The sequence below is a fragment of the Venustampulla echinocandica genome (genome assembly GCF_003357145.1).
Source record: "Venustampulla echinocandica strain BP 5553 chromosome Unknown scaffold_10, whole genome shotgun sequence".
In the NCBI taxonomy this organism is placed as follows: Eukaryota; Fungi; Ascomycota; class Leotiomycetes; order Helotiales; family Pleuroascaceae; genus Venustampulla; species Venustampulla echinocandica.
In genome coordinates this window covers 1024105-1051298 of record NW_022474215.1, presented here as the reverse complement: position 1 = coordinate 1051298, position 27194 = coordinate 1024105, and the positions used below count along the sequence as shown (strand labels likewise).

Genomic DNA, 27194 nt, shown 5'->3' with positions numbered 1-27194 from the left:
ACATCGTTCCATTTTATACTGAATGGATATATTATTGCTGAGCTGACAATGACACGAAGTTAAATCCGGAGTACCCTATAAACTTGTACATTTGACTTGGACACCAATCATACCTGCTAGTGGTAGGCGTAAAGTGCCCTACTACTATTCCCCACTACTAATGTTGGTTGTCGATTAACTGGTGTTTGTATTTTCGAATTCATTCTGAGTAGCTTCCAAGTACGCTTGAGGCTTTACTAGGTAGCGATAGTATCTCTTAGGATTTGGGGTTTTCGTGGGGCAGATATCTTAGCAAAGGTAAGCGTATCGTTAGGCCTCTCCATTTTAACTTGTCGTTTTTGATACTTATATATAGCTAGACCCGTTCCGTAATGAAAGGGTTACTTGATGTAACCCGAGTATCAAGTACTATATTCGCATCTTCTCTCACCACTTTACAAAGAATTCCAATTTGCATATCTTTGTGTTTTGGGTTATACAACTTAATTGTGTTATACATCTCTAATAAATTTAGCTCTACGCTCATTTCAAGCACTAGAATCCACATCCCCACCAAATCCAACAGGTTTCCTCGTCCCTCCACTCTCGGGAACAATAGCCATAGCTTTATACACCTTCCCCATTCCACTCCCACCGCGATCAATTAATCTCTTCCATGCGGTATCTATCCTCTTCCTATTCTCATCCGCATCCGTATCCCCCTTTATCTTCCCGAGCAACATCTCAGCCCGTTCCTTGATGCCCATTGCTTGAAGAAAAGCACCCTGCTCTACTGGCCCGTGAACCTCCACACCCTCACTAGCATTAACAGCTGCTTCAGCTAGGGCTGTGAAATCCACGTCTACGCTGAGATCTACGAGTCCTGGCATGCTGAAGGGGCTTACATGTTTGTGCTTGTGGATGCCGCGGAGGGAGTTGATGGGGATGGTAGAGCTGGGCCCGTAGTCAAGGATTAAGGCCGCGCCAGAGGGTGTGCGTTTTGCTGAGGTAAATGTTGAGCTGGGAGTGGTGGAGGAGGAAGAGCCCCCGATGAGGGTGGCGATCGTGGAAGCGTAGGCGAGAGATTCGGGCGATATTTCAATGACGGAGCCTGGGGCTTGCGATAGTATCGCACGGTAGCGGGGAGATATGGCTGGGAGATAGAGACTGTGCGGTGTTGGGGCGGAGGAAAGGGTAAGTTGGAATTCAGGGGCTGAATCAGAGGAGGAAGTTCCTACAGTGGGGGGCGGCGGGGCGGGCGAGACGACCATTTCGCGCCATTGAGGTCCTTTTTGGGCTTCCTTTTTGGCTGCTGAGGGAGAGAGAGGGTGTGATCCCGTTGGTGTCTGAATGGTGGATTCCGAATTAAGAGGAGGTGGCGGGATGGATTGGAAGGCGTGTATCGGGAGGGCGTCGAAGAACTCGTGAGCGACGATGAAAGGAGTTTTGTCTTGGTCTAAGTCTCGAGTTAGATGATGGCGAGAGGTACCGTAGAGGAATTTACCTGAGGGGACGAAACGTATATTTTCTGTCCATATGATAGGGATATTGGCATACTTGCTTATACTCTGATGGCCAATGGAGGTTTCTGTAATGGGGGCATCGCCGCAAAGTAGCTGTTTTTGGGCTTCTCTAAGTGCTGGGCTTGCTTCTACCAAGTATACGGCTTCAATACTTGATGCCATTGGTTTGAAGTTCCGTATTGTCTATATATATACTGTCAGCAAGCAATCACGTAGAAAATTAGGCCTTGAACTCAAGCATACCCGCAGCATATCATCCATCAGCGTCCCTCTTCCAGGACCTATCTCGACGAGCTCCACGCCCTTGCTTTTCCGTCCCTGTGCCATCCATTCCGCCACAAACCAGATACCAATGAGCTCTCCAAAGACTTGTGATATTTCAGGCGAGGTAATGAAATCCCCCTTCTGGCCGAATTGGTCTCGGCCGTCTTGCTTCGAGGTATAATAACCGCCTACATCAGATGTGAGGCACATCCGCATGAATGATGCCAGCGGGGTGGGTCCAGTCGCCTGCACATAACATCAGTTAAGATATATAAGCTATTAGAGCCCGGAGACGTACTGTAATAGCTTCTGAAAGCTGTTTTGCTAGGGGCGTTGACCATTGTCTATCTTCAGACGAGGACCATCTTATCGCAGCGCAAGGAGCTCTACATTTCCAGCGCGACGCATTGCGCAAAGCATTGCGTCCCTGATATGATATTATAGACCTCATATTGGCCGATTTATGATGCTACTGGGGCATTTCCTGTTGTAGGTAGAATTTGTACCTGAATGTTGTGAAGCCTGCGAGATGTGGTGGTCGAGCTCCAAAATTTATTTCTTGACCATGACGGACCTCGTTCCACCACAAATACCTAGCATCCGAACAACAACTACGATGTCAACCAAACCGAAGTCCCGATGGGCGGACGACGAAGAAGATGCAGCTTTAGATGCGCAACGCAAACGGGAGAAAGAAGAAAGGAAGCGTCTAAAGGCTGAGAAACAGCGCAAGGCGGAGGAAGCTGCCCAGCTTGCCAAGCAGCAACAGGAACAAGCAGCGGAAGAGGCAGAGGCACAACCGCACCAGAGAGAGCTTTCCTCGAGGCCAGCGAAACGGCGGAAATTATCTCCAGAACGTGAAGCGGTTGCGCGGGAAGAGCTACCGCCTGCGAAGCTATTACGGTTCCCAGCGCCAGGATGGAAGAAGTGCAGGAGTGTGGAGGACTACGAAAAGCTGAATGATATCGAGGAGGGTGCTTATGGATGGGTCTCACGGGCAAAAGATACAGCTACGGGGAAGGTAGTTGCGTTGAAGAGACTGAAGATGGAGAATGCACAGGATGGAATACCTGTTACTGGACTGCGAGAGATACAGACCTTAATGGACTGTGATCATCCGAATATTGTAGCTCTGAGGGAAGTGGTTGTGAATGAAGACGCGAGTAGGATTGAAAGGTACGTATCCCGTCTCTTTTCCTGGTGGATGGATTATCCATATATAAATGCAGACGCTGACATATGGATGATAGCATCTTCCTCGTCCTTGACTTCCTCGAACACGACCTGAAAACCCTCCTCGAAGATATGAGCGAGCCCTTCCTAACCTCGGAAGTCAAAACCCTCCTTCTTCAGCTAACCTCCGGCGTTGCGTACCTCCACGATAGCTGGATCCTTCACCGCGATCTCAAAACTTCCAACCTCCTCCTTAACAACCGCGGCGTCCTTAAAATCGCAGATTTTGGCATGGCCCGCTACTTTGGCGACCCGCCACCAAAGATGACTCAATTAGTAGTAACACTCTGGTACCGCGCTCCTGAACTCCTCCTGGGCGCCGAACGCTACGGAACCGCAATAGATATGTGGAGTATCGGGTGCATATTCGGTGAGTTGCTGACCAAAGAGCCACTATTACAAGGGAAGAACGAAGTGGATGAACTATCCAAAATCTTCGAACTCTGCGGAATCCCTACAGAAACAAGTTGGCCTAGTTTTAGGCGTCTTCCAAATGCACGCTCCCTACGACTTCCCAAGAACCCCGTCGCGCAGGGCTCTGTGCTTCGCGCGAAATTCCCATTCCTTACTTCGGAAGGGAGTAGGTTGCTGGTTGGTTTGTTGAGTCTGAATCCCGAGAAGAGACCTAGTACAAAAGAGATGCTGGATCATCCATTCTTTAAGGAGGATCCTAAGCCGAAGAATAGAGAGATGTTCCCAACGTTTCCAAGTAAGGCGGGGCTAGAGAAGAGGAGAAGGAGGGGCACGCCCAATGCACCTGGCAGAGGCAAGGCGAGAGAGATTGGGGAGGTGGATTTTAGAGGTATTTTTGGTGGGAGGGAAGAGGAGGAGAAAGGTGGCGGATTTGCTTTGAAGTTGATCTGAGTTTGAGCTCTGACATTGTAGGTAACTTTAGAAGTCTCTTGCTCGAAAAGAGAATTAGAGCCTATTGCACGGACAAGTGAGTATATCGGAAGATTTGATTAATCTCTCATTTCATTATTTATCCATACGTATAAATTGCATGTTGCCGCTATCTATGCAAGAAACCCATCCGCAAAATCCAAAACACCAGCTGTCCAACCGATCCCACAGTAAGGAGTGTGTCCCAGAGGATGTCCCTCTGAATTAAATAATTCGTATCAAATTACACCAATCCAAACTTCCATATTTCCTCGCGGCCTGTAAAGCATCATCAATCTGCTCGTTCATAACTGCGACTTCTACCAAATAACCTGTAGTCCAGTAACGAACCACGTAAAGCTAAACACAGTGAGCACTCCCATTCCGAGGACCATGCCCAATGCCCTCCTCTCCGTGTCGCTCAGCGCCCCACTACAGGTCGCGCACCTGTATCCGGGTGTCGGTTCACTATACGGCTGCTTGGTGTACATGCCAAAGGTATACTGATTATAGGGAGCAAGATAACCGGGTTCCGGGGGTGCTGTCATTTCGGTGTCTGCATCGTAAATAATCAGCGTATAAATACCAACGATTAGCGGCGATGCAATAGCAGTCGTTTGGTATGCCCCCGTGTCCCAGTAGACGGTGTTCGTAGCATTTGAGACGGTTTGATTTGAGGCTATGGTATAAAGTTGGGAGTTCGTAGTACATGTTGCCATGACATTCACCGCTTTGGGCGTCCCCAGTAGGGAGGTGTAGTTCCATGCGAATGTGACCCAATCATCGACTTTGTAAAATTGAGGTCCTGCCGTGATGGCCGGTTCTAAGAGCGAGACGCCGCCTGGACGGATTTGGGGGTCATACTGTGTACGGTATGTGGTAGAAGAGCTATTGCCATCGGAAGTGTCCGAGTCGCCCTTCGTAGGCGCGGCGGTTATGGAACCAGTCTTGGAGCCGGTGCGGGACGGCGAGACACTTCCCGACTTAGATGGTAAACTACTGCCGGATTGAGATTTGTTGTCGCCCGTGGATTTTGGAGATGAGTTGCCAGTTTCTGTTGGTGCAGGTGGCGAGGGAGAATCTGGGAGTGTCAGTCAGTATAGTATCCCTTGGATGATGAGCTGGATCTGCCGTATTGTGCGTACCTGACGGGTCTGCTCTGACTACCAACGTATCCAAGTCTGGTAACCATCGGGGCCATGGCCATGCCGCGGTAAATGTGGCGAGGAAAAGGAGAATTATCGAATACAACTGTAACCTTCCCGAGGCCCTCATGGTGGATATAGTTTCGTGCTTGTTGACCCCCTTGAAATCGCTTAAACCCCTCCAAACCTCCGTGTATCAGTCTTTGAAAACGTCGAATGGTATTGCAGACTCAGCGAATAAATTATCGCGTCGAGAAGTAAGACTTCTGGAGTTGTGATATCGAGAATCTGGAGCCTCCGTTCGAATTAGACACGACTCCCCATATGTTGCGTTGCCCGAGAAGGGGGCCCACTCACCCGAGCGGAATGCTGCTGCTGCTCTCCTTGTCCTTCTCCTTCTCCGTCTCCTTAATAATATGCACAAACGGCCGAACGAGTGAGGCCCTCTGGGGTATTACAAACGAGGGAATGAGAAAAGGCGATAGTAGCGAAGAAAGGCCAAGATGACGACGGTGCAGAGCGAAGAGAAGCAGGAGAGTCGAGGAGAGGAGAGGGAAAATTGGCTGCTTCTAGAGGCGGTGCATGGGCCACGGTGCAGGGGGTGGCATTGGTGATCGGTGATCGCTCGTATTGTTGTTGATGGCACAAGCAAAACACAAGGAAGCACAAGGAAGCACCACCAAGCACCAGCATGGGCACTCGGAAACTCCACACGACATGAGAACGACGAGTACTAGCAGGGTGCGTACGATACTAATACCGGTATTCAAAATAAATAATAATAGCGTGCAAAGTACGAAGTATCTAGTCTTTTCATTCGTCCTGGTGCGTGGTCTACAACAGAACTCCCGGAATGGCAGCGTTCTATTTTTAGATCGCCACGGCTACCGTCAAGTCTCCGCCCGAAAACAACAAAAAACACATCGAGGCCAAAGTATCTTGTTATTCTTATCTTGTTCTATGCATACATTTCCTCATTTCTACAGAACATGCTCCTGACTACTGGGTATCGATATCCCAAATTGCGTCAGGAAGCAATTGCGTTCATTCCCTCCCCAGCCGCCAAAGCCTGACGTAGATGTAAGAAAATTAGTGTTGATAGATTGACTCCATGAACAATATGTATTCTCTAGCCGAGTACCTGTCGTTTGGGCTCGTTTAGAGTTGATTGAAACCGCGCTTCGAAGAATCGGCACGTAGCTATCAAGATGCCACCACCCAGCCCCTTCTCATACAGAATGATCACCAAGCCATGAATTTAGACCACGGGTAGGAGCTTCAAACTTGTATAATTGAGAATATGCATTTCTATCTATGTGTATGATTCTTAAATCTCTCATACCTAAACACCTCTGTATCTCTAGATACGATAGATTGTCACTGGCCTGCGAGATTTGTTCGCCCGACTCCCCTTACCCAGAAAAATAGTACAGGTAATAGCACGGCCTTAGATCGCCAAAATACACCCATATCAGTCAACTCCTCTTTTGACCCAGCTCGACATCCCCCTCAAACTCATCCCAATCATCCCAATCTCTGCCAAATCCACCAAGTTGCCTCCCAACCCAAATACCGGCCGCAGTGCCAAAACTCGCAACCAAAAACCAACCATCAAACCACCGCTCCACAAACCCAGGCTCTAATGGACTCCCGAGTGCCTCGCTTACCACACTCTTCATCTCCGTGGGCAGATTACTTCTCAACAGCAAAGCACTAGAAATTACGTAGGTAGCGCAGATCTGCGCGATGATAAGGGCAAAATTGGCTTGGGCTTGGTAGAGAAGGGAGGGCGAAAGTTTGGTAAGCATGTGGAATGTCTGTAGCACGCTGTTGAAGGAAGCGATGAGAATGATACCGGAGAGGAGGAAGGATATCTGGCGCGACCAAGCAAGCTGGTCGAGTGTTGGGTCCACATGCTTGGCGAGTAATGAGAGAATGCGGTTAATTGGGTCTGTAGTGGATGAAGTGAAGGTCGAAGGGTCGGGAGAGTAGACGAGGACACGACGGAGGGTTGAGAGCGAGGTTGTGAATATCCGGTAAACGCAGTATAGGGAAAATGCGTATGAGGTTGGCGTTAGGAGGAGCCTTCCTATGGGAGAGGATGCCCGTTGGTTGGATGCAAACTGATTTTGTAGTAGGGCGAGAGAGGCCGAGAGGCTCAGTGCCATGGAGCTGAGGCCTGATATTTCAAGCTGTAGAGCTTTCAGCTCTTGTGTATCTGGCGTACCGCGGATGCTTCCAATCATCTTCGACATAAAGCCTTCTGAAGGAGCTTCCTTAATTTTGCGTTGCAGGGCACGGAGTCGGCTGCGTTTGGCGGCAAGCATATCATTCGTGGCATCGAGGCCGGCTTGCTTCCGAGCCACATCTGCTTCGGTCACCCGTTTGGGTTTTGCCCAAAATGTCTGCCAGGGGTTGGACACTGCCGCAAAGCCAGATAGGAGAGCCATCAAAGAAATTCCAATAATGCCAACTCTTTCAAGGCATGCTTCGCCCAAGCCTTTACCTGATTGAGACGCCATAGTGTGTATATATGTCCCCGGTACTCCTTTCCCCAGCCACCAGAACGCCGCAATCCATGTTGTGAAGCCTATTATTTGTAGGAGCCATGGAGTTCTCGGTATCTTCTCATTCTCAGCTCGCTGAAAGCTCCAACCAAAACCAGACACTATGGATTGTAACTCGAGGAACGGTATTAAGACGACTAATAAGAACAGAAGTGTTGGTATAACTGCTTTGAGGGCGAACGCTCGTACAGTGGGATTCAAGGTATTCGAGATTTCGCAGAGGATCAACTCCGCAAGAACAGCAGCGAGTGATATTGTCGCTGAGAAGGCAATAGCGACGATGCGGCGCCTCCCTATTCTCGCACTGTGTTCTGTGTGCTTCTGGCGCAAGCTTGGGGGCGCGTCGCTCGGCAGATAGTGGCCGTCTTCATCCTTGGGTTGCGAGGAGCCGGAGACTAGAGGAAACAGCTTATGGAGGACCAGGAGACTGACGACGAAGAACGTTACGACCAGTGGGATGGACGAGAAAGCGATTGTCGAAAGGGAAGAGGACGGTAGGGCGCGACTGCGATATCCTGGCGCCACGCAGGCATCATCATCACATTTGTCTGGGTTGGAAGGCAGCATTGGAGGTTGACCAGAGCCGAATCAGTGGGCCGTGATCACATTGTATTGTGTTGTGGTGTGGTGTATTGTATAATACTCCGATTAAGTATTGCAGTGTTTGTTGAAGCTGGATGGACAGATCAGGTACGTAGCACAGGAGTACGAATGTACTGTGCCGAGGAAGCAATGCGAGGTGCCGCAAGTTGAAGATGCGGTGGGGATGAAGCGACGCTTGTTCCATTGCTCGCTGGCTGCGGATTGGAATTCGTCATCTCTCGATAAGACTTCCCATCGGATTGCCCTGCTTCGGTGCCTGAGGCTGTAGATACGAGTACCTGGGCATAAGCATGATCAGGGGTTCGCCCCTTACCCAGTGCTTAATTGATCCACCAGGTGGCTAGTGGAAGTATAAACCTTGTTTCGTGAGCGATACGGACGTACAGTAATACTAAGAGAAATGGTTATTTTACCTCCGTGCAATACTGTCACTAGCAGTAGTGCAGATATACAACCTATACTTGGAACCTCGAGAAGGCGAACTGCCAGTTTTGCATCTGAAACGATAGGCATTACGAAAGGCATCATTTCGGGTACCAAGCCAAACAAGTGTCTTCGCCACTTCACCGACTTGCACAATACCCATTAGAAAATCGGCAGCCTTATTAATCTAGTAGTCTACAACTAGCGGTAGAAGGCCAGATCCAGGTAGCATAAAACAGCAATACAAATTGGGGGTATTCGAAAACTAGCAGTACACGACGCTCGGGTATCTGTATATCACCATCCACTTCCTAGTGACAGGAACGCCATCTAACGCCTGGAACGTACACTTGATGATCGAATCAATGGTCCTGGAACGAAACAAACCCGGTATTTCTCTCACCCAGATAAACCTATTTTAATATTAAAGAGCTCAAGCTGCTACGCCAGTAGCGGCGGAAGACATGGGAGTGGGGAATGTAATGCCGCTAGTATCGAGGTCGTCATCTTGGGCGGAGTCTTCATCCCCATCCATATTCAGAAGTTGAAAGCGGTTCATTAGAGAGGCACCTTTTTTCTTCTTTGGTTGGTTATTTTCCCTTCGATACTGTTGGGGTCGCTCGAGGGCTGCTGCACATTCGTCGTTATCCCAGTCAATTTTAGATCCTTTGTATGTACTAATAACGTTAGAAGTCTAGTTAGCAAATGAATGAGGAGCCACTCACGTGCGACTCATCATGCAGGTACGGGCAAACATTGCATTGTGTACAGAGTTTGTGGATATATGTGCATTGTGGCCATTAAAAGTGACTTTGATGACGACCAGATTATGGATGTGCTCAAGGTCATCCCGGATGGTCTCCTCGGTATGTCTTGGACTACGATTCTGGATGACCAAGTTCCTTGTCGCACCAATGGCTATCTTGTTCGCAACATGGCCGGGCAAGATAAATTGGCGATCATTCCATCGGATTTCAACCTACGAGTCGTTAATCGTCAGAAACAATAGCCTGTGGGCGATGCTACGTACCCTTTTGCCTCGTAGGTAGAGATCATGTCGCTTGACGTGTTGGAAGAACTCTTGAGCATGAGCTTCTTCCAGGAATGAGACACTTGCTGCTCGGTCATGGACACGAAGATATACGTCTAGCAGCATGCCTCCTCGAACAACATCTACAATGTCGGAGTAACTGGTTGAATCTGCGAGGTTGCATAGCTGCACGGTCCGCTTGGCAAACTTGTCATATGTTGGGCGCTGGGGCCTGGTGTGCGAGTCATTATTGCCACTACGTTCATCATAATATCCATCTGGGATATCGGGTACAAAAGAAACATCATCGTTCGTCTGGCAGCGGCCGTAAAAAACATTGGGGTCTCGTCGGATGTCACTATTTCGGGGCGTATAGTTGGCACCGCGTCCGAATGTGTAATCTTGGCCGCCATTACCCTGGATTGTTGACACTGGTTGTTGAGTTAAAATGGCACCGCCACCTTCCGAGGTCTCGTCGGCCGTTGACTGGATCGCGGATGCCTCGTTCTCGTTGGCCGAAGCATCATCCTTGACCAAGATCTAGACAAACATCGGATTTGATCAGGACAATAAACAGAAGACATGGAGGAATGTGGTAACTAACAGCCAGAGTTTCTTCCGTTATGCCGCCTCTGTAAAGGTTACGTCGGAGATTGGCTATCAGACTAGTCAACCAACAATGGATCCACATATATAGGTTCTAGCCGGAGATAAGCTGTGCTATAGAGCATGCATACCATGCTGATGGGCAACCGTCAACTGTCATTATTGTAAGCAGATACTAATTGGAGCAGGGGCTTGCGGATCTTATCGTACGAGGCTATCGTGATCAGCTTTTGGTATGGTCACGGTTGGCACATGAACAGGAGTAGCAAAGTCGACGCCAGTTGTATGCTAGATTCGGAACCGTTAGAACAAATAAAGAATGCCCAGTGAAACATGGCGGTGAAGCATGGACATACAAACTGGGCCCTGATAAGTGGGGTAGGCTGTTAGCATCGGAACCAGAGCCAAGAGAGCACGCACATCCAACAGCTCCAAAGCTGAGGCTGTGGGGATCGGAGGAAGTCACCTTCTTAGCAAAGTCTCAAAGTAAGCTTTTTCGAGTGTCACAGTTGCGGAGGCCATAGTGTACAAACAGCTATTCCTGCCACAGTCAAGTCGCAGCTAGAATAGTCCTGAGTTTGAATCTGGGGACGAAAATGTGCTGTTGGTGAAATGAAACTCGCCCAAGTTCGACGGGCAAGGATACGACCTTCGCTTAAAAGCATGGCGGTTAGATTTAGCGCCCTGCCGGTCTAACCCCAGCTCGTTAGCGGCGCCAGCGAATGTTTTGGTCGCAAATCGGGACGTGAGCTCGCGTAGTCAGCAGCTGCAACGCAGATCTCTGGACTTCATACGGAGTACACTATATACAGTACTATAACGCAAGACATCTCCACTCTTGTGACTACTATTCGCGAAGAATCCTCCATTCCCTGCAATGACGGTAGCAGACTACCGGTATGTCTGTTACTCGTCCCAGAGCAGAATAGTGAGATTATTTGCTACCTTATCGATTACGCCGAGCCAAGGGGGGTTGTGACTGGTGATCATGAACGACCTTGATATCCAAGAATGTCCACTCAAATACACGTGTCGACTGAAGATAGACTTCATAGAAACCGAACTTTTCGGCATGGCCGTTTCGGGACGACGTCGACACTGCCCTAAAAATCCCGGTTACGGCTCAGTTATTGAAGACAAGGCCATTCATTAGTTGAAGGCTTCTCGTTGCATCCCTTCATCAACCAGCTCCTCGGTGATGGGCTTATTGCAGGGTACTTGGACTATTAATCTAGCCCATAGAATTACTGCTGCGTGGAACTCGAACCACCCATGCTGTCCACGGATGGTTGGTCATGCTGGTATCCACAGCTTCAAGTCCCTCTCAGTATCATCGACTTCCGAGCGCCGACCCCAAGTTCTTATTCGGAAGCGAAATTGGGCACAGTGTAGCCAAATCCCTAGTAGGGACTTGCGTATTCCTAGCAGAATTCCAATTCCGCGTATCAAGTGAGAAAATTGTCGGTTCTCGAATCTCTATACTTCATTTTTTAAGTTGGATAAAAATGTTACAATATTAGTACTAGTTTTTGTTCGTTCGTATGCGTCGGCTTGCTGGTTCTGGAGCCTCTGGAGGGCAATCCATAAATTCCTAAGTAGGTAGCTAGGCGTCTTCGTATTGTTTGTGCGACACTGTACTCCTGGTATATTCTGTTAGCAGCTCTCTGTCCCGTGAAGTCATCGGGTACCGGTATATATAAGCGTCTACCAAATTATATTCTCAGGCTTTGGATTGCATACTGCCTGCTGGGTATTTGTTTCTCCTTCAAATTCTAGCATCGCGGAGCTGATCTCGCTATAGTATTGTTTATAGTTGCGCAAAATTCAACATAATACCCTCATGGCGGAGTATGCTGTCTATTTTCAAGTATGCTCCTCACCTACTTCTGGTTTATTTTGAATAATCTCGGCCACACGCCGTCAGGAGAAACACCCCATATTTGATCTAGGGGATGAAATGATAAACGCAATTTATTCAATTAACTTTAATCCTTAAACCCAACGTGACCCACAGGGGTTTGCAGTGCATAGTACGAGATTGGATAGCGGTAGGGACTATGCGATGCTGCCAAAATTATGTTGCGGAAGTAGCCAGCCAAGTTAAAGATCAGATTGACGGATGTTTCGATTTGGCTGAGGATTGGGAACATTTTGGTTAAACTTAAATGGAGAATCGTTTGCAGTGTAAAATATTTCTGGAAGCAGAAAACCTTGGATATAGAATTTAGGTATAAAAAATAATAAATGGACCAATTAGAGAGCTCGAGGAGCGAGCGAGATAATGGTTCTCGCCGGTCTTTCTTTGTGTGAAAGACAGCTCACGTGACCCACGACACACACCATCAATCCCTTAACCGAATTTCGAGTTTTTGACCCCTCCACAATTTTTCCACGACAGCACTTAAATCGAATACCAGCAGCATGAGTGCCTTTCAGAACGGCGCCGCTCCGCCGAGAGCTATCGACAATGACTCAGATGTAGAGGAGGAGGCCTTAGCCGCCGACTACAGGGAGCAAGTTCAGTATGAGGGAATGGAGGAGACTTCGATGACAATGGCACAACAGACGGACGACATTCAATCAAGACTTGCAGCGGCCGCGCAGCCCTTGGATTTTTCCGCGCCTCTCGAGGTCAAGTTCGCGAGTTATGACAATTACTGCAGCTTATTCCACTTCATTTTGAACTCGGATGGACCTGTTGACTTGGAACCTCCTTCGGTGCGCCCCTCCAACTTTACCAAACGGTAGTTTTCAATGCTAATGGTCTTAGTACTACTGGGCTTGGGATGTCATCGATGAATTCATCTACCAATTCAACTCTTTCTGCTCCTACAGAAATCGAGCTGCGCGTCAGGGGACCAATAGCGAGGAGATCCAGATTCTCCGGGAGGCGCCAAACACATGGGGCTGCTACAGCGTCTTGAACGTCCTGTACTCCCTCATTCAAAGATCTCAAATCACCGAACAACTTGCAGCTATGAAGCGCAACGAGGAACCTATGGCAGTGGCAGGAGATTACGGATCAAAGCCCATATACAGAATGTTGGGATACTTCTCCATCATTGGCCTCTTGAGAGTCCACTGCTTGTTGGGAGATTTCAGTCTGGCGCTGAAGACTCTCGATGACATTGAGCTCAATAAAAAGGCAATGTTCGCACGGGTCATGGCTGCGCATTTCACCACGTATTACTATGTGGGCTTCTCATACATGATGATGCGACGATATGCCGATGCTATTCGCATGTTCAGCCACATCCTGATCTATGTTTCACGGACAAAGAACTTCCAGAAGAATGCGCAATACGACTCGATCACGAAGAAGAACGATCAGATGTATGCGTTGATCGCGATCTGCGTGGCTTTCCTCCCCACCAGACTCGATGACACCATCCACACCGCGTTGCGCGAGAAGTATGGCGACCAGCTCTTGAAGCTTCAGCGAGGTGGACCAGAGTCGCTCCCCATCTTTGAAGAGCTGTTCCGCGCGTCCTGCCCCAAATTCATCTCGCCAACGCCTCCAGATTTCGACAACCCAGAGCTTAATGTCGACCCCCTTGAGCACCACCTTGCCATCTTTATGGACGAGGTCAAGACAAACATGTGGAGCCCAACCGTCAAGTCATACCTTCGACTCTACACCACAATGGATTTGAAGAAGTTGGCTGGCTTCCTCGAAGTCGAGCCGGAAAAGCTGAGGAACTGGTTGCTCGTGAACAAGCAAAGGAGCAGACAGATTAGATGGACGGACAACGGGCTCTTAGATGGCGAGGTCGTCGGTTCGGGAGATTTGGATTATGCCATGCAAGGAGTAAGAGCTGTCCTGCGTAGTGAGACGATCGGAAGGCGTGCTAACATATTTGCTTTTAGGACTTGATCCATATCTCAGAAGCGAAAGTAGGCCGTAAATTAGTGGACTGGTACCTTCGAAACCTCGCCCGAACATACTAAGCGGATTCCGATTTCAGGTTGGGATACGGGGGGTTGGGGGTTGAATTTTGCATGGCTTGGCGTAAGGGATGACTTTTGTGTCAATGTCAAGTGGGCAACATGCCGTGACGGGGTTGACGACTCACACGAGAGTTATAGTTTATAGTTATAGTTGCTTTTAAACCCCCGGGAACTAGAAACGGAATGCAGCGCCTGCACTGCATGTATCTTAAAAAGAAATAAAAGAAATGAAGAACCTCCCAGAGCGCAGAATCAGGCGAATCCCGCAGCCTTGGTTGGGGCTGAGAGGTCGACGGCGTGCAAGGCTGGGAAGCAGAAACACGGCTGACTGAAGCTGCGCTGATGTGCGGGTATCTCATGGTGCTTTGTCCCACCACCTCTATCTTGACCTAACCCACAACCCGCAACCTCTCCTCACTTCAACCTGCACTATTGACGTCGGAGTATCGAGACTCACCTTACCGCGACGGAAACATATACATCTGAGTGTTATGCAACGATACCCCGGGTTACGCCGTTTGTTATCGCAAGGCTTGATCTGATCTCGCCACGGCTGCCGTGCCTTCGAGTGCTGCGAAAAGAACTTGGCATCGAAGGGCAGCCCTGGCTGTCCGCAATCCCAAAGCTATCCTTCGTTCTCAACTCTCTATTATTCCCTCCTCGGCCCGCGACAATCACCAATAGATGCATATCCGTCGGATCTTCGCGCCAGCAGTCTTCGCAGACTCCGCCGACGTCACCGACCTGAGCTTGTGGAGGGGTATTACTTAGAGATGTCTTCGACTTCTGCGTCACCTTCACCGTCACCCTCATTGCAATCATCGCCCTCGTCGCGCCGCGCCGAATCTCCCAGCTCTCCTGTATCACCCGTGGGCCCCGCTGCTCAGGATACGTATGTCGTATCTCCCCGTCTGGATCCTATCATCGAACACGTTATCGCAGACCATTCCCGTCCGATCGAGCGGTCGGGCTCCATCAGCAGCATCACATTCAAGCCTTCGTCGCGGGCTGGATCGTCATCGCCCACTGGCCAGCCCAAAGCAACGCCTCGTTCTCGGATTAGGGATGCATCTCCGCCGCCGCCATCGTAAGTCCTGTCTGTCCATGTCCATGTCCTGCTCCTTCTTGCGTGTTGGGTTTTCAATGTGCACACCCCGAGGCCAGCAGTCCAAGGTCGCGACGGAGAATAATGCGGACGGCGCCGGCAATAAGTGTGAAATCCCGAACGGATCTAATTATCCCACACTCTCCACTCTTCCCACTCCACACCACTCCAGAGTCCAGACCAGCAGCGCCTCAGCCTTGAATTCGCTTATTCCTTTCCTTATTACCTTATCTGCTGCTGCGGCCGGAGTTGAGTGACGCGGTTGCAGCTGGCGGGTGACCGAAGACCATCTGCGTCGTCCAACCCCACTCGCCCACGCCGCCGCTGCTGCTGCTCCCTCGTGCCCTCTCACGTCGCGCATGTACATGTGCACTCTATTCTCTCGGGCACTTCTGCTGGTGCTTCATTGATGTTCCAGCTGCATTTTCCCGCTTGTTTTATTTTCTACATATCCTCCACGGACAATGGTGCTGACAGAGGATTCCGATAATAGTAGATTTCAGCGCCATGTATCCTTCGACAACTTTGCCGGCGGGGAGCCGACGGAGAATAATACCATATCGTTCACACTCAATGTCAAGCATAAAGGCTACCAATTCAAAAGGCGATCGCGGACGTTTCTAGTTGGCATAGATGAGCATGATTACTCGGATATCGCATTACAATGGCTTTTGGAGGAGCTGGTGGACGATGGGGACGAGATCATCTGCCTCCGGGTGATTGATAGAGGTTCCAAAATCATTAGTGACCGGAATTTGGAGAGAAGACAGTATCAGACGGAGGCCAAGGAATTGTTGCAGCGCATACAGCAGAAAAATGACGATAACCGGGCCATTAGCATTGTTTTGGAGTTTGCGGCAGGCAAGGTTCATGCGACTTTTCAGAAGATGGTGAGTGCAGAAAGATGACTAACTGGATGGATGTTCGGGCTTATACTGACATAGACCCTATCAGATTCAAATCTACGAACCCGCCATGCTTATTGTCGGTACCCGAGGTCGAAGTCTTGGGGGAGTTCAAGGACTTGTCAGCAACCGTAATTCGTTTTCGAAATGGTGCCTCCAATACTCGCCCATACCGGTCGTCGTGGTTCGCCCTACCGAGAAGAGGATGAAGAAGAAAAGCAAGAGAGATGCGGATCCGACCCGACACGATTACGCCCGGATATTGCGAGATAGCGGAGTAGAACGGCATGAGACCGAGACGGGTTCGGGTGTTGTGGGGTTCGACATATTTAATGAACCGGATATAGAGGCGCATGCTGTCGCAGCTGCCCTCGGTCTCCCGGCGGCTTTTGACCCTACGCTCAAACCATACCAGTATTCAGCAAGCCATCCGTTGCAGCAAGTCGGATCCAGCACCAGCGATGTCACGAATCTCCGTCTCTCTCCAGATTCCCGCTCCGCAAGCCCGACGTCTGCCCTCAAGAGTCCAAAGTCGGTGCAGCTTGACAGTCCCGCCATATCCGACGATGGGTCTAGCGAACGAGACGAAGACGAGGATGGCGATGGTGATGGCGATGGCGATGGTGATTTCGAGGCTGTGCCTGGGCAAACGCTTCTGGGCAACGATGAAAATCCGCAGGTCGAGAAGCAGAAGAAGTTACACGCAATGGAGGTTGGCGAGGCGGCTGCTCTTCTCGCGCCAAGTGCTCGGAAAGCGAGTGTCGGCAGTGGAGATAGCCCTTTGGCATCGCTGGAGGGAGTTTCTGTTTCTCGTGAGGATGACGACGAGGATGAGAATGAGAATGAATGACAGGCGATGGGGTATAGAGATGAGTGCTAAGGGAGACTTTGAGAGGGGACGACTGTGTCTAGTTGTTTGATATGAGAGTCCTGATACCACTGTTGCAAAGTTGCGAACAAGCACGCCGGAGTAGGTAGGAACTTAATTATTGGCTGGCAGTTATGACTAAATGAGAAATCTTGCGGTTAACGTTTATCTATCCTTCCTTTCGTTCGTGTGTGTCTTTTACGGTGAACAACATGGGTACCTTACATACCTAAGGTATGGAATGAGCATATCAAGCAACATGAAATGGCAAACTTTCCGTATCCGAAAGCAAACGCCTAGGAGTTTTTGATATCATGGCGCGGGTTGATTTGATACTACAATAGCTATTTCTTCCTAGTGTGTAAGGACTCTTAATCAACGGATGAAAAGCAACGACACCTATACATATTCATGGCCAGGGGAGATATACAATATATAGATATATCAATGAGGCCAGCAAGAAATGGCTATGCAGGGAACAGTCCAAGAACCCCACCGCTCCCCCTTGACCAAGCCACGTCTCCTTCTCGTCGGCATTATTATTTCGTATTCCCCGTACGATGCCCAATCAAGTCATAGGTGTCGCAGGGGAGATTCCGGAACCAGCTGGCTGGGATGGGTAGCCTGACGATGTACTTCGTACAGGTCAGCCTCCTCCGGGTCCTATCGATAAACTGCAAACCAGCCACGTGCAATGGGTTTCCAAATTCCTCGTTGACAGCCGCTTTTGGGGAGCCGGTAGACCGAGACCTATTAAAGTCACAGCAAGGAGAGGCTAAAGGAGAATATGCTCTCCTTGGTATTCTATACCGGTATACGAAGCACCAACCTTATCTTCATCCGGAAAAGTACGGGAACAGAAAGCTACTCGGCAGCTCAGACTTGCAACACATGCATATCACAAGCTATTTGACTTTTATCGGGCCATGTCACAAGTCTAGTTGATTTAAACCTCGCATAACACATACTGCCAAGCGATGCGATGATATCAACACAATATTATCATTATTATTACAAGCCAAGAACAAGGCGGTTGCTCGGGATATTGCCAGATACCGAATAGTCCGCCGCAAAGTCCGGGTTGCCGAAGCGCGAAGAATTGTGCATTCGTTTAGTTCGTACTCCGTACTCGTATCTTAGGACATGTACCTTCGTACCTTCGTACTCCGTATTCGCACCTTAGCCAGTCGTACGCCGTATTCGTAAACAGCGCATTCTTAAATCCGTCTACTCCGTACTCCGTCCGTCCGTTGACAAAGCCGCCGTTAGTTACTTGGTCGATCAGAGCTCTATCATTGTCATTGATTGGTAAACGAACGAGCAACGGGATGTTTTTTGTTGATTAATCAGATCACATTCGCCATCAGGCAAACATATCGGCTCCGGACAGACTCTACACCCACCTACGAAGCATGGCACCAAAGATGCCGCCATATGACTCTTTGCGGTAGAGCGGTTCTAGAATGTAGATCCGCTCCGAGCCATTAAACTTGCACCCTGGAGCTTGGTTTTCGAGTGGAACCGGGACCAAGAAGAAAAAGCATCGCGAACAAGTTTCGTTTCTAGTGCCGGAATCGCGGAGACGGTATGCTGCCGCACCTGCCACCTGTGCTTGTGACTCTGTTTGCTGTCCTCAGTCCTGCGTCGAGGCTTTTATGCCTGCGAGAAATTATCGTGACCACCGACCACCGACCACTGACCACCGATCGTCGGGGTCATGAGCAGCGCTTTTTCCGCTGGGTAACTGGAAGATGCGGCAAGTGGAGGTCATCGTTTGCAAGAGCAAAGACTTGGCCAAGCACAAAAGTGCAAAAGTACTGGACAATAATACTATACGGCGAGAGGGGTTTATGTTATCTCCGGAGCATGGTCGTTGTCCGTGTCCAGCACGGCGGTAGGCCGGAAGCGGAAACATGGGACGAAGGAGGAGGTTAAGGTTGAACGAAGGTTCTTCCAGGCTGGCCGAGACATCGCGGGTGTTGTCGTGTGTATCGTGTGTCGTGCACCGTGTATCGTGTATCACTCCTCCCTTCCCGCATCCCGCCCTTCTGCACGATTTCCAGTTTCATCTCCTGGCTGCCTGATGACGGAGGGGATGGGTTGATTGATTACAGTACAGGCCCAATGCTGTTGGGCGTACGTGGTTGAGATGCTGCGGCAAGCACTGGCAGTCTGGAGTCAGGATGGCTGATACATGTACGTTGGCTGATACGTTGCAAGAGGACGGCGCCTGCTTACGTGCGCGGCGGTGCATACGAAGGTGCCAAGTGCGAAGTGCGAAGGGAAGTCCCCGACTCCCCGACTGCCTGGCTGGCTAATTCCCGTTGGTTTCTGTTTCTCATCCTGATGGAGAGCAACCTGGCCGCATTGTTTATTTCAGGCTGCCCAATTTCCTTTTCGTCACCGGTCCAACGTGGCAATTCACCATTCAATATCCGGGGAATGGGGGGATGCGGCGAGGCAGAGGAGCTGACGAGGTACAGTGCAGCGTCGACTGTTGTTGTTTTGGCTGTTGTTGCTGTTGCGTACGTCCCTCCCCCCTCCTAGCGGGAGGCTGTGGCAGCATGATGATTGCCATTAGGGGAATGCTGGGAGTGGCTTCTGGGATTTGGAATAATGGAAGAGGAGAGTGCGCGCTAAAATAATAAGAATCGCGTAGGTCGATGGCACCATGACATACTGTTCTGTAGTAGCGGCTGATTACAAGTACAGTATTAGTCCTCCGATCTGAGTAATCAGCATACGCTGATGGAAGACGGGAAGCACTGCTTTGTCACCACCCATGCAAGCGTTGAAATGATTGAATCATCGAGTTTATACTTTCGTACTTCGTACCTGTCGCTTCCCGGCAATTCATAATCCAGAATCCAGAATCCACCCGTACATTGCCCATAAGTAATCAAATCCATAATCCATATGGCCTCCAGGTTTTGTCATCCACTGTGATCGCTGTGACTGCGATTGTGACTGCGACAACAACGGGGTTTTCGGGGATTAACCTTCACTCGGAGAAGGAGATGCTACAGGCGCACAACAACAACAAAAACAGGGCTTATTCCTAGTAGAGCAGCAGCGCTGGCATGGGCAGAAATAGGAGAAAGGAGAAAGGAGATAACAGAAGGACATAATCGCAACCTACTGTAAGGATTGACTCATCAGTGCCCGCAGGCCGGCGGAACAACAGACGCCCAGAACCTCCATCGGGGCAAAGATGGCGCCGAGCAGCGACCTAAGGCTGCTGACCACACGCGCTGCGAATGCGAAAAGGGCGCGGCCACGAAATGATTATTCGTGGCTACGTAGGTTCACGTAAGGCCGTAAGACCGCCAGGCAGGGAGGAAGGGGGGGAGGACGGGGGGAGGGACGTCCTCGCTCCGCCGGCCTTGGAGGTTACGAAACAAAACGACGGACTTTCGGGGTTTACGCCTTTCTGCGCAAATCGCCAATCGCAAATTGGCTTGTCTTACGAATCAGCCCTGCGCTGCCGGTGCCGAGATGGATGCGGAAATCCCTGGTGTCCGCGACCAACAAGTCAGCTGTACCCAGGCTGCTGAGTATACAAAGAGAGCCTCGCTCCTCCTCAAAGCCGCTCTCATAATCCACAACCACCCTAACTTGGACAAACACAAAGACAGCCATTCGAGACTCGCAGTATATCTCAATCTCAATCTCAGTCTCAGTCTCGGCCTCCGTCCCAGCCTCCATCCCTCACTGGCATCACTCACCCACATTAGCAACGATATCATCAGCCCTATCATCAACACTGTCTTCACCGATCCGGACCCTCGGTTATCCAGCCCACCCGCAGCGCCAGTCATCGGCCGACCTAGTCAAGAAAAAAGTTGCCCATTGACTCATTCTCCAGAGCAATTAAATATTAAATATCCTCCCGCGCCCTGACACGCACAATGTCGTCCACAACCCCATCATCACCACCCCATTCCGCCGTCTCGCCATTAAAGAGAAAAGCCATGTCGGTCACCCAAACATACTATCTCGCCCACACGGCGCGAGGCAAGCTCTCAGCAGCCGCTGCCCGCCCAGACCACGACCTCCGCCTGCTCGTCGGCCACGCCAACCTTCTCGACTCATTAATGCTCGAGCTCGCCGAGGCAGAGCAAGAGCAGGAGAGCTGGTTCAACCAATCCGTCAAGAAGGCCACCAAGACCGAGGAGCCCCGACATGTTCAGTGGGCCGACACCGCGTTCGAGGACCCCGAGGAGGACTGGCAAGCAGAGGATGCGGATTTGGATTCCTCGGATAGCGATAGCGACTACGACTTCGAGGAGGAGATGGAGAGCCTCGTGTCTTTACATCGCGTGCAATCAAATCCAACCGCAGCCATTGCCGTGGAGGAAGTCGAGGAAGATGAGGACGAGGAATTCGAGGACGACGGGGAAGAGGACTACGCCAGCCTACAACTCCACCTCACCACCTCACATCCCGCCTCCCCTCCAGAACTCGACCACGACTCGGACTCGTCAGAAGACGAGTCGATGCCCCCATCCCCGCCTTCGGATATGCTCCCCACATTCTCGGAAAAGCAACGCAGTCGAATCGCAACCACTTCTTACTACTCCAAGTCCCCCGAAGCCCCCTCAATACCAGCGAACGCGCAAGGGGCCTTCGTAGAAGAGGGCTTCTATCTCCCGCGAACGCGGGGTAGGGGTCTCGTGAGCGCTATCAGTGTATACTGATCCTCGGGAGTCAAAAAAAAAGAAGTTTCATGGTCACGATATCAATCAATCACTGCAGCGATTTCTAGCGAAGCGAGGAAGCATCTGGGCGGCGTTTTCTCCATCTCATATTTTTATTTTACAACATGGCCACGGTTTTCAGATATGTATACATTGGGGGGATAAGGGAAATTACAGAATCAGTTCACACCACTCATGGAATGCGGGGCGCACCGGGAAGTTGAAGGGAGAATTTGGGATTCTGGAAAGATGGAAAATGGAAATGGAGATATCTCGCGCTCCCCCGGCTTCTCCGGGGTTGAGCGTGCATCACATGCATGCATAGATCTACGGATCTTGTATGAAATACCAATAAAAACAGACCAATCTCAAATACCTATGATATCCAAATGCCAAGTGCGCACAATGATTAAAACAAATTGATTCCCCCAAGCATTTCTCAAATTGCGTTGACTGTTCTCTCCGTGCAAAAATGCAAATCCCATCATCTCGCAACATGACTCACGGGAACGTGTCTGGCACGGTACGGAGTACAGCACGAGTATCTTGTGGCCCAGCCCTTGTGAGACTCGTTCCATCGCTTCACCGCCCATGCTGCCCCTGCCCCGGTCCTTATCCCTGGGTTGCGCCTCCCGCGTGGCCGTGTCGCTTGTCGGATTTTGTCCATCTGATATTCCCGGCTGCCAGGGTCTTCGCTTTTCGTTTTCGCATTCTTATCCGTCTTGGGCGGTATGATGCGAGCAGTCTCGCGCCCCGTGTCAGATGGGGAATCATGGGGATGCCGATGCCGATGCTGATTCTGATACTGGAGCCTGGAGGGAGATCTGGTCCAATAATGCAAAGGGGGACTCCAGGGACCTTCGGACTCTGCGACACTTGCTGGTGTTCGACTAAATTAACTCGATTAGGATGTGGTTGGTTCGCTGCCTGAAAGAAGCAAGACGGTGGGCCACGTCGTCGCGGTGAGGGACGAGGCTGAAGCGGGAGCGGTGTGGTGCTTGTCCTGGTGCTTACGTGGTTTGCTGCGTGTACGATATTGGGCTGGGGTTGGGCGAGGCTGTGCACTCACTTGCGAAGTACTCCATAGTACGAAGTACATTCGTATAGGTTGGGCAGGGTACTTGTAGGTCGTCTGGGTAAGGTGGTCCAGCCACATGGTTCGTTGCCAGCTAATGAATATTATATTATCATCCATCGACGGGGCAACGTGCTACGCATTGCATCAATTGATGCTATCCAAGGCCAGGATCGCCCAGTCGGTGAGCAATTGATATGATATCACATCACATCATGTACTGGAATGCTACGTTGTACCGTTGTACCGGTGTACCGGTGTAACCGCTGCACTCTGTAATCAGTTTGTGCGTGCCAGAGTCACCCGGCACAGGGATCGCGGATCGTGGGGGCGCCATGTCGCTTCCGGCCTGGTGGGTCATGGGGTACGAGGACGAGGACGAGGGTGAGGATGAGGATGAGGTCCTGAGGACGAGGTCCTCCCAGATTGAATGAGAGTGCGTATACTCCGTACTAGTAAAAGGTATAATATACTGTGCACAAAGCACTCCGTAAGTTGTACAGTTATCCGTGTCACCCACTACTTCGTAGTATTACATTAAATCTTGGTATCGATGTTGATGAGTAATCACCCAGCTGCTGTTACGTTGATGTCATGTGCATCTAAGATCTGTCAGGTGCTGAGCGATCGCCCCCCTAGCCCCTTTTGGTCAGTGCAGATCTTTGTTGCACATCGCAGTCAAAAACTGTTTCGATGGGGCGCCCGGCGAGAAGCTGGCGAATCTCTCTTCGTCCACACCCTCTCACTCATTTATAACTACCATTCTCCCCTCCACAACCACCACATATCCACATCCACATCCACATCCACATCCACGACTGCGACTGCGATAACTAGTACAGCTACCAATCCCACTACTACAACTACTACCGAAGTGCAAACTAAATGTGCCTGCCTACGTGGATTATAGATAGGATGACACCTCTCTACAGCCAGGACTACATAGCAAAGCCACGCGAATAACTAGCAGCTACTAGTAGCTGCGACTATTTCCCGGCCAAATAATTTCTTTATTTCCCTCTTCTTTCTAGGGAAGTTTATCGGTGACCAGGCAGTCTGATCTCGAAGTAGTTTATCGCCCAAGTATATTTTGTTGCAATAGCGATTAACGTTGTATTGTACTATTTGATTCTATTGCTTTTTATACTACGTATACACTTTAGCTGAGTTCATACATCGCTTTATTTCCAATAACTAAGACAGCTAGTTACTTAGCCAGATGTTGTTTCTGTTTTTCCGTTTTCGCGAATTGCTAAAAGTAGTTCGCTTTACGATTTCTAGTAAATTTAAACCGAAAAACCATAACCAAGTGTTGCAATAGCTCTTTCCTACATCTCTTGTCTACTGTTAGCAATTGTTACTTATATCTCCCTTAGGATGCTGCAATTCCCCCTTTGTTCCCTCAACTTAAACAGTGCTACTCCTTGTGCTTTAACTTAAAGCTCGATAGCCAAAATAGATTAGACATAAATTCACTATTTAGAGATACCTTCTTGCATTTGGTTACTGTCCACCTCTGCTTATCTTGACCTTCCGGTCTGCCGATGAGTCGCCCGTCTACACCTCTACTTCGATTGGCCTTCCAACCTGTCGCTGAGTCGCTCTTCCACAAGTCATATCCTAGCTTCCTATTATTATTCCCAATCTTGGACAATACAATCCCAAAGACACAACCTCGCAAGCATTTGATCTCTGTCTCTTTCAATATTGCGCTTAACAACCAGGAATACCATCCGCAACACGTCAACATCCCAGTTCTCACAAGACTCAACTAGGTCTTTACATTCACGGGCATCAGAGTCACATTAGCCATCCATTCCACATCCAATTTTGCGCCGCTCACCTTCCTCTGGAATAAGACATATTTCCATATCCGCCATCGCTCCCAGCAGACATCCAGGCAGGCTAAGGGCGTTGGTGATAACAAAGTGCTGGGAGTGAGCTCTCCATCACCTTGCTGGGTAAGCAGTAGCAGGAAGTCCATGGAGCATACTTGTCTGCTATTTGCTAACCATTTACATAGCATCACTATAGAATACCTCGTTGCTTCGATAACTCGATACAAATTTACGAGTAGTTAAGAATGAATCCGAAATTATGGAATCAGCTGTTCTCCCTGTACTTCGTCAGCTATATGATGGCGGTATATGGACAGATAAATCAAGGCCCTCCATCGGCGCAACAAGGATCAATTTCAGTCGTTGTTATCCCTGCAACTGTCTCCATTGTTGCCCTCCCAGCCCTCTCAACAACAGTTACCATCGCCCCTGGTGTTTCAGTCGTCACGATAGGGAATGCGCTAACTTCAACAACGTGGGTTTTCCCCTACCTGGCTGAGGTGATGTGCTAAATGAGATTTATATAGAATAAGTGGATTATCATCCAGGACAGTAACTGTTGGCTCGGACTTCACCAATGACGGCGACTCCGACACTTCCCTCACCAGTGCCAGACATACCAGGACTACCACTATTAACACCACCATTCTCACCACTCCCAATGCTACTACACAGACCATTAGTGTCGTAACACAGCAGAGAAGTTCTACTTCGCTTGAATCCTTAACAACTACTCCAGACACGCCGTCAACTGATTCACCGCGCGATTCAACCAGCATTTCTGGGATCCCTCCTGCCCAAACTAGTAATGCTAGCTCTACCAATGCCCATGAACCAAGTAGTTCATTGATGCCCCTCTTAGTTGGTATACTTATTCCAATCACTGCAGTTGGTTCAACTCTCCTATGGTGCTGTATCCGAAACAGGAAAACCAAGAAGATGAAGGAGGATAACAATGTTAACCCTTCACCCCGAGAAGTGCCACGGACAAGAAACGCACCATTACGTCCATCTATGACAGCAACAACAGGAATCTGGGACACTGAAGGACGTCTGAAACTTGGAGCATTCGTACCAGCCAACGTTCAGGCACTGGCACGAAGTTCTCCCGAGTATTTCCCCCGGAGCCCTCTTCACTTTGTGCCAAGCAGCCCGGCGAGTGATACACTAACATCTTCCTCCCCAACATCCAACTTCCCACCATTACCACCAAGTTCACCTCCTCGCCCGCCGCGGCCAGTGTCGCTCACACCTTCCATTCTGGAAGCCATGCGACGCACTTTCTCACCCGGCGGCCCTGAAGGCAACCGCGAAGATGTTGATAGCGTGGGTCCTCTAACCGCAGGCCGCACCCCATACAGTGGAACACCACCATCAATCAGCCGACACCATTCTCCTAATTATTCTCGTCCTATAACTTATCGCCCGCAGCCACCACCAGGCCAAGCCCGCCCACCAGTGTTTTCGGACCAAACAGAAGCACCAATGCCCCTTCATATCGTCAAACATAGTCCATCCGGGCCATCGATACTCGACGAAGTGGCTTTTAACCCGCAGCCCAGTCGACCAAGGCAGGGTGGTACGGCAGACTTCAATGATGCCGGTCGCCAGCGATTTCAAGATTCTGACGAGTCCAACGAGGAAGAAAAACAGAAGAAACGAGCTGAGACCTTCGGTGCTCTTGAGGGGGCTCTCGAATCAGAAGGCCCAGAGTTTAGTCAACGACACCAGTATCCAGTATCGTCGGTATACTCGACTGACACATATGGACAACCTCTCACACGGCCGGGTCTCAATAGGGAAATACCGAGGGATCGGGGCGAGAGGGGCAGGTATGAGGTGAAGAGACCACAGAGACAAGTTGACTCCCCAGATTGGAGCGGATTAAAAGGGAATTTTATCTAGGGGGCTGAGAAGAGGCTCTCAGTCAGCGGTTGTAGATGAGGTATGAGTTTCAAATTTCAATTATTGAAGGGGGGAAAGGCCACCCGGCGCGTTATAGATTGTGGGTTTAATTAGATTAACACTATTGCAATGAGATTTTAAAAATGACGCTTCTCATCTCGGTATTTAACATGACTTTCGGTTGCCAATATAGTTATGATTATGCTCATCAAGGGATAATGTGAAGTTCTGTAGTGTATTAAACGAGGACCCTCATGCGCAATGAGGGCCAGAAACCGGATTTAACGATTGACAGGTTGCCTCTCTTCATAACCCTGTGGTGGAGCTCGTGGGGTTAGAGGATGAAGACTCGGACGCTCCTGTTAGCTTCTCTATATGGGAATATAAACCCCCAAAAATGTTATAGGTCAAACAAGTATGCTAAGAATCGTAATGAAAATGCTCGCAACGATATTCTAGAAAGTCATTGTGTAGCAATCTTCTCCGGCCCATTCTTACACTTTTGTTTTCCCAGTCTAGCACAGGTAGATAGCGTATATTTAATTCATTATACCACCTCTGGAATGAAGCGGCAAGTTTGGTAACGATTTCGTAGCAC

General features: G+C 49.8%; 9 protein-coding genes across 9 annotated transcripts; 5 read left to right on the top strand and 4 right to left on the bottom strand.

Moving 5' to 3' along the window:
* Positions 1 to 527: 527 nt before the first annotated feature.
* BP5553_09503 (uncharacterized protein) lies at positions 528 to 2217 on the bottom strand (the record flags this gene model as incomplete). Its single annotated transcript, XM_032018126.1, has 3 exons — positions 528 to 1685; positions 1746 to 2012; positions 2065 to 2217. 3 exons carry the CDS (start codon positions 2215 to 2217, stop codon positions 528 to 530), a joined length of 1578 nt encoding a protein of 525 aa, XP_031866033.1.
* A 114-nt stretch (positions 2218 to 2331) lies between these two features.
* On the top strand, positions 2332 to 3863 carry BP5553_09502 (Kinase-like protein; the record flags this gene model as incomplete). Its single annotated transcript, XM_032018125.1, has 2 exons — positions 2332 to 2942; positions 3017 to 3863. 2 exons carry the CDS (start codon positions 2332 to 2334, stop codon positions 3861 to 3863), a joined length of 1458 nt encoding a protein of 485 aa, XP_031866032.1.
* A 338-nt stretch (positions 3864 to 4201) lies between these two features.
* On the bottom strand, positions 4202 to 5156 carry BP5553_09501 (uncharacterized protein; the record flags this gene model as incomplete). Its single annotated transcript, XM_032018124.1, has 2 exons — positions 4202 to 4962; positions 5027 to 5156. The coding sequence occupies 2 exons, from the start codon at positions 5154 to 5156 to the stop codon at positions 4202 to 4204; spliced, it is 891 nt and encodes a 296-aa protein (XP_031866031.1).
* A 1345-nt stretch (positions 5157 to 6501) lies between these two features.
* BP5553_09500 (Uncharacterized protein) lies at positions 6502 to 8160 on the bottom strand (the record flags this gene model as incomplete). The annotated part of the gene is made up of 1 exon (XM_032018123.1): positions 6502 to 8160. One exon carries the CDS (start codon positions 8158 to 8160, stop codon positions 6502 to 6504), a length of 1659 nt encoding a protein of 552 aa, XP_031866030.1.
* Positions 8161 to 9052: 892 nt separating this feature from the next.
* On the bottom strand, positions 9053 to 10648 carry BP5553_09499 (Uncharacterized protein; the record flags this gene model as incomplete). Its single annotated transcript, XM_032018122.1, has 7 exons — positions 9053 to 9296; positions 9345 to 9598; positions 9650 to 10189; positions 10254 to 10306; positions 10387 to 10408; positions 10466 to 10543; positions 10616 to 10648. 7 exons carry the CDS (start codon positions 10646 to 10648, stop codon positions 9053 to 9055), a joined length of 1224 nt encoding a protein of 407 aa, XP_031866029.1.
* Positions 10649 to 12676: 2028 nt separating this feature from the next.
* BP5553_09498 (Eukaryotic translation initiation factor 3 subunit L) lies at positions 12677 to 14203 on the top strand (the record flags this gene model as incomplete). The annotated part of the gene is made up of 3 exons (XM_032018121.1): positions 12677 to 12973; positions 13026 to 14063; positions 14123 to 14203. 3 exons carry the CDS (start codon positions 12677 to 12679, stop codon positions 14201 to 14203), a joined length of 1416 nt encoding a protein of 471 aa, XP_031866028.1.
* A 773-nt stretch (positions 14204 to 14976) lies between these two features.
* BP5553_09497 (Adenine nucleotide alpha hydrolases-like protein) lies at positions 14977 to 17063 on the top strand (the record flags this gene model as incomplete). Its single annotated transcript, XM_032018120.1, has 3 exons — positions 14977 to 15290; positions 15802 to 16198; positions 16263 to 17063. 3 exons carry the CDS (start codon positions 14977 to 14979, stop codon positions 17061 to 17063), a joined length of 1512 nt encoding a protein of 503 aa, XP_031866027.1.
* Positions 17064 to 20989: 3926 nt separating this feature from the next.
* Positions 20990 to 21778, top strand: BP5553_09496 (Uncharacterized protein; the record flags this gene model as incomplete). The annotated part of the gene is made up of 1 exon (XM_032018119.1): positions 20990 to 21778. One exon carries the CDS (start codon positions 20990 to 20992, stop codon positions 21776 to 21778), a length of 789 nt encoding a protein of 262 aa, XP_031866026.1.
* A 3158-nt stretch (positions 21779 to 24936) lies between these two features.
* Positions 24937 to 26596, top strand: BP5553_09495 (uncharacterized protein; the record flags this gene model as incomplete). The annotated part of the gene is made up of 2 exons (XM_032018118.1): positions 24937 to 25166; positions 25219 to 26596. 2 exons carry the CDS (start codon positions 24937 to 24939, stop codon positions 26594 to 26596), a joined length of 1608 nt encoding a protein of 535 aa, XP_031866025.1.
* Between the last annotated feature and the right edge of the window lie 598 nt (positions 26597 to 27194).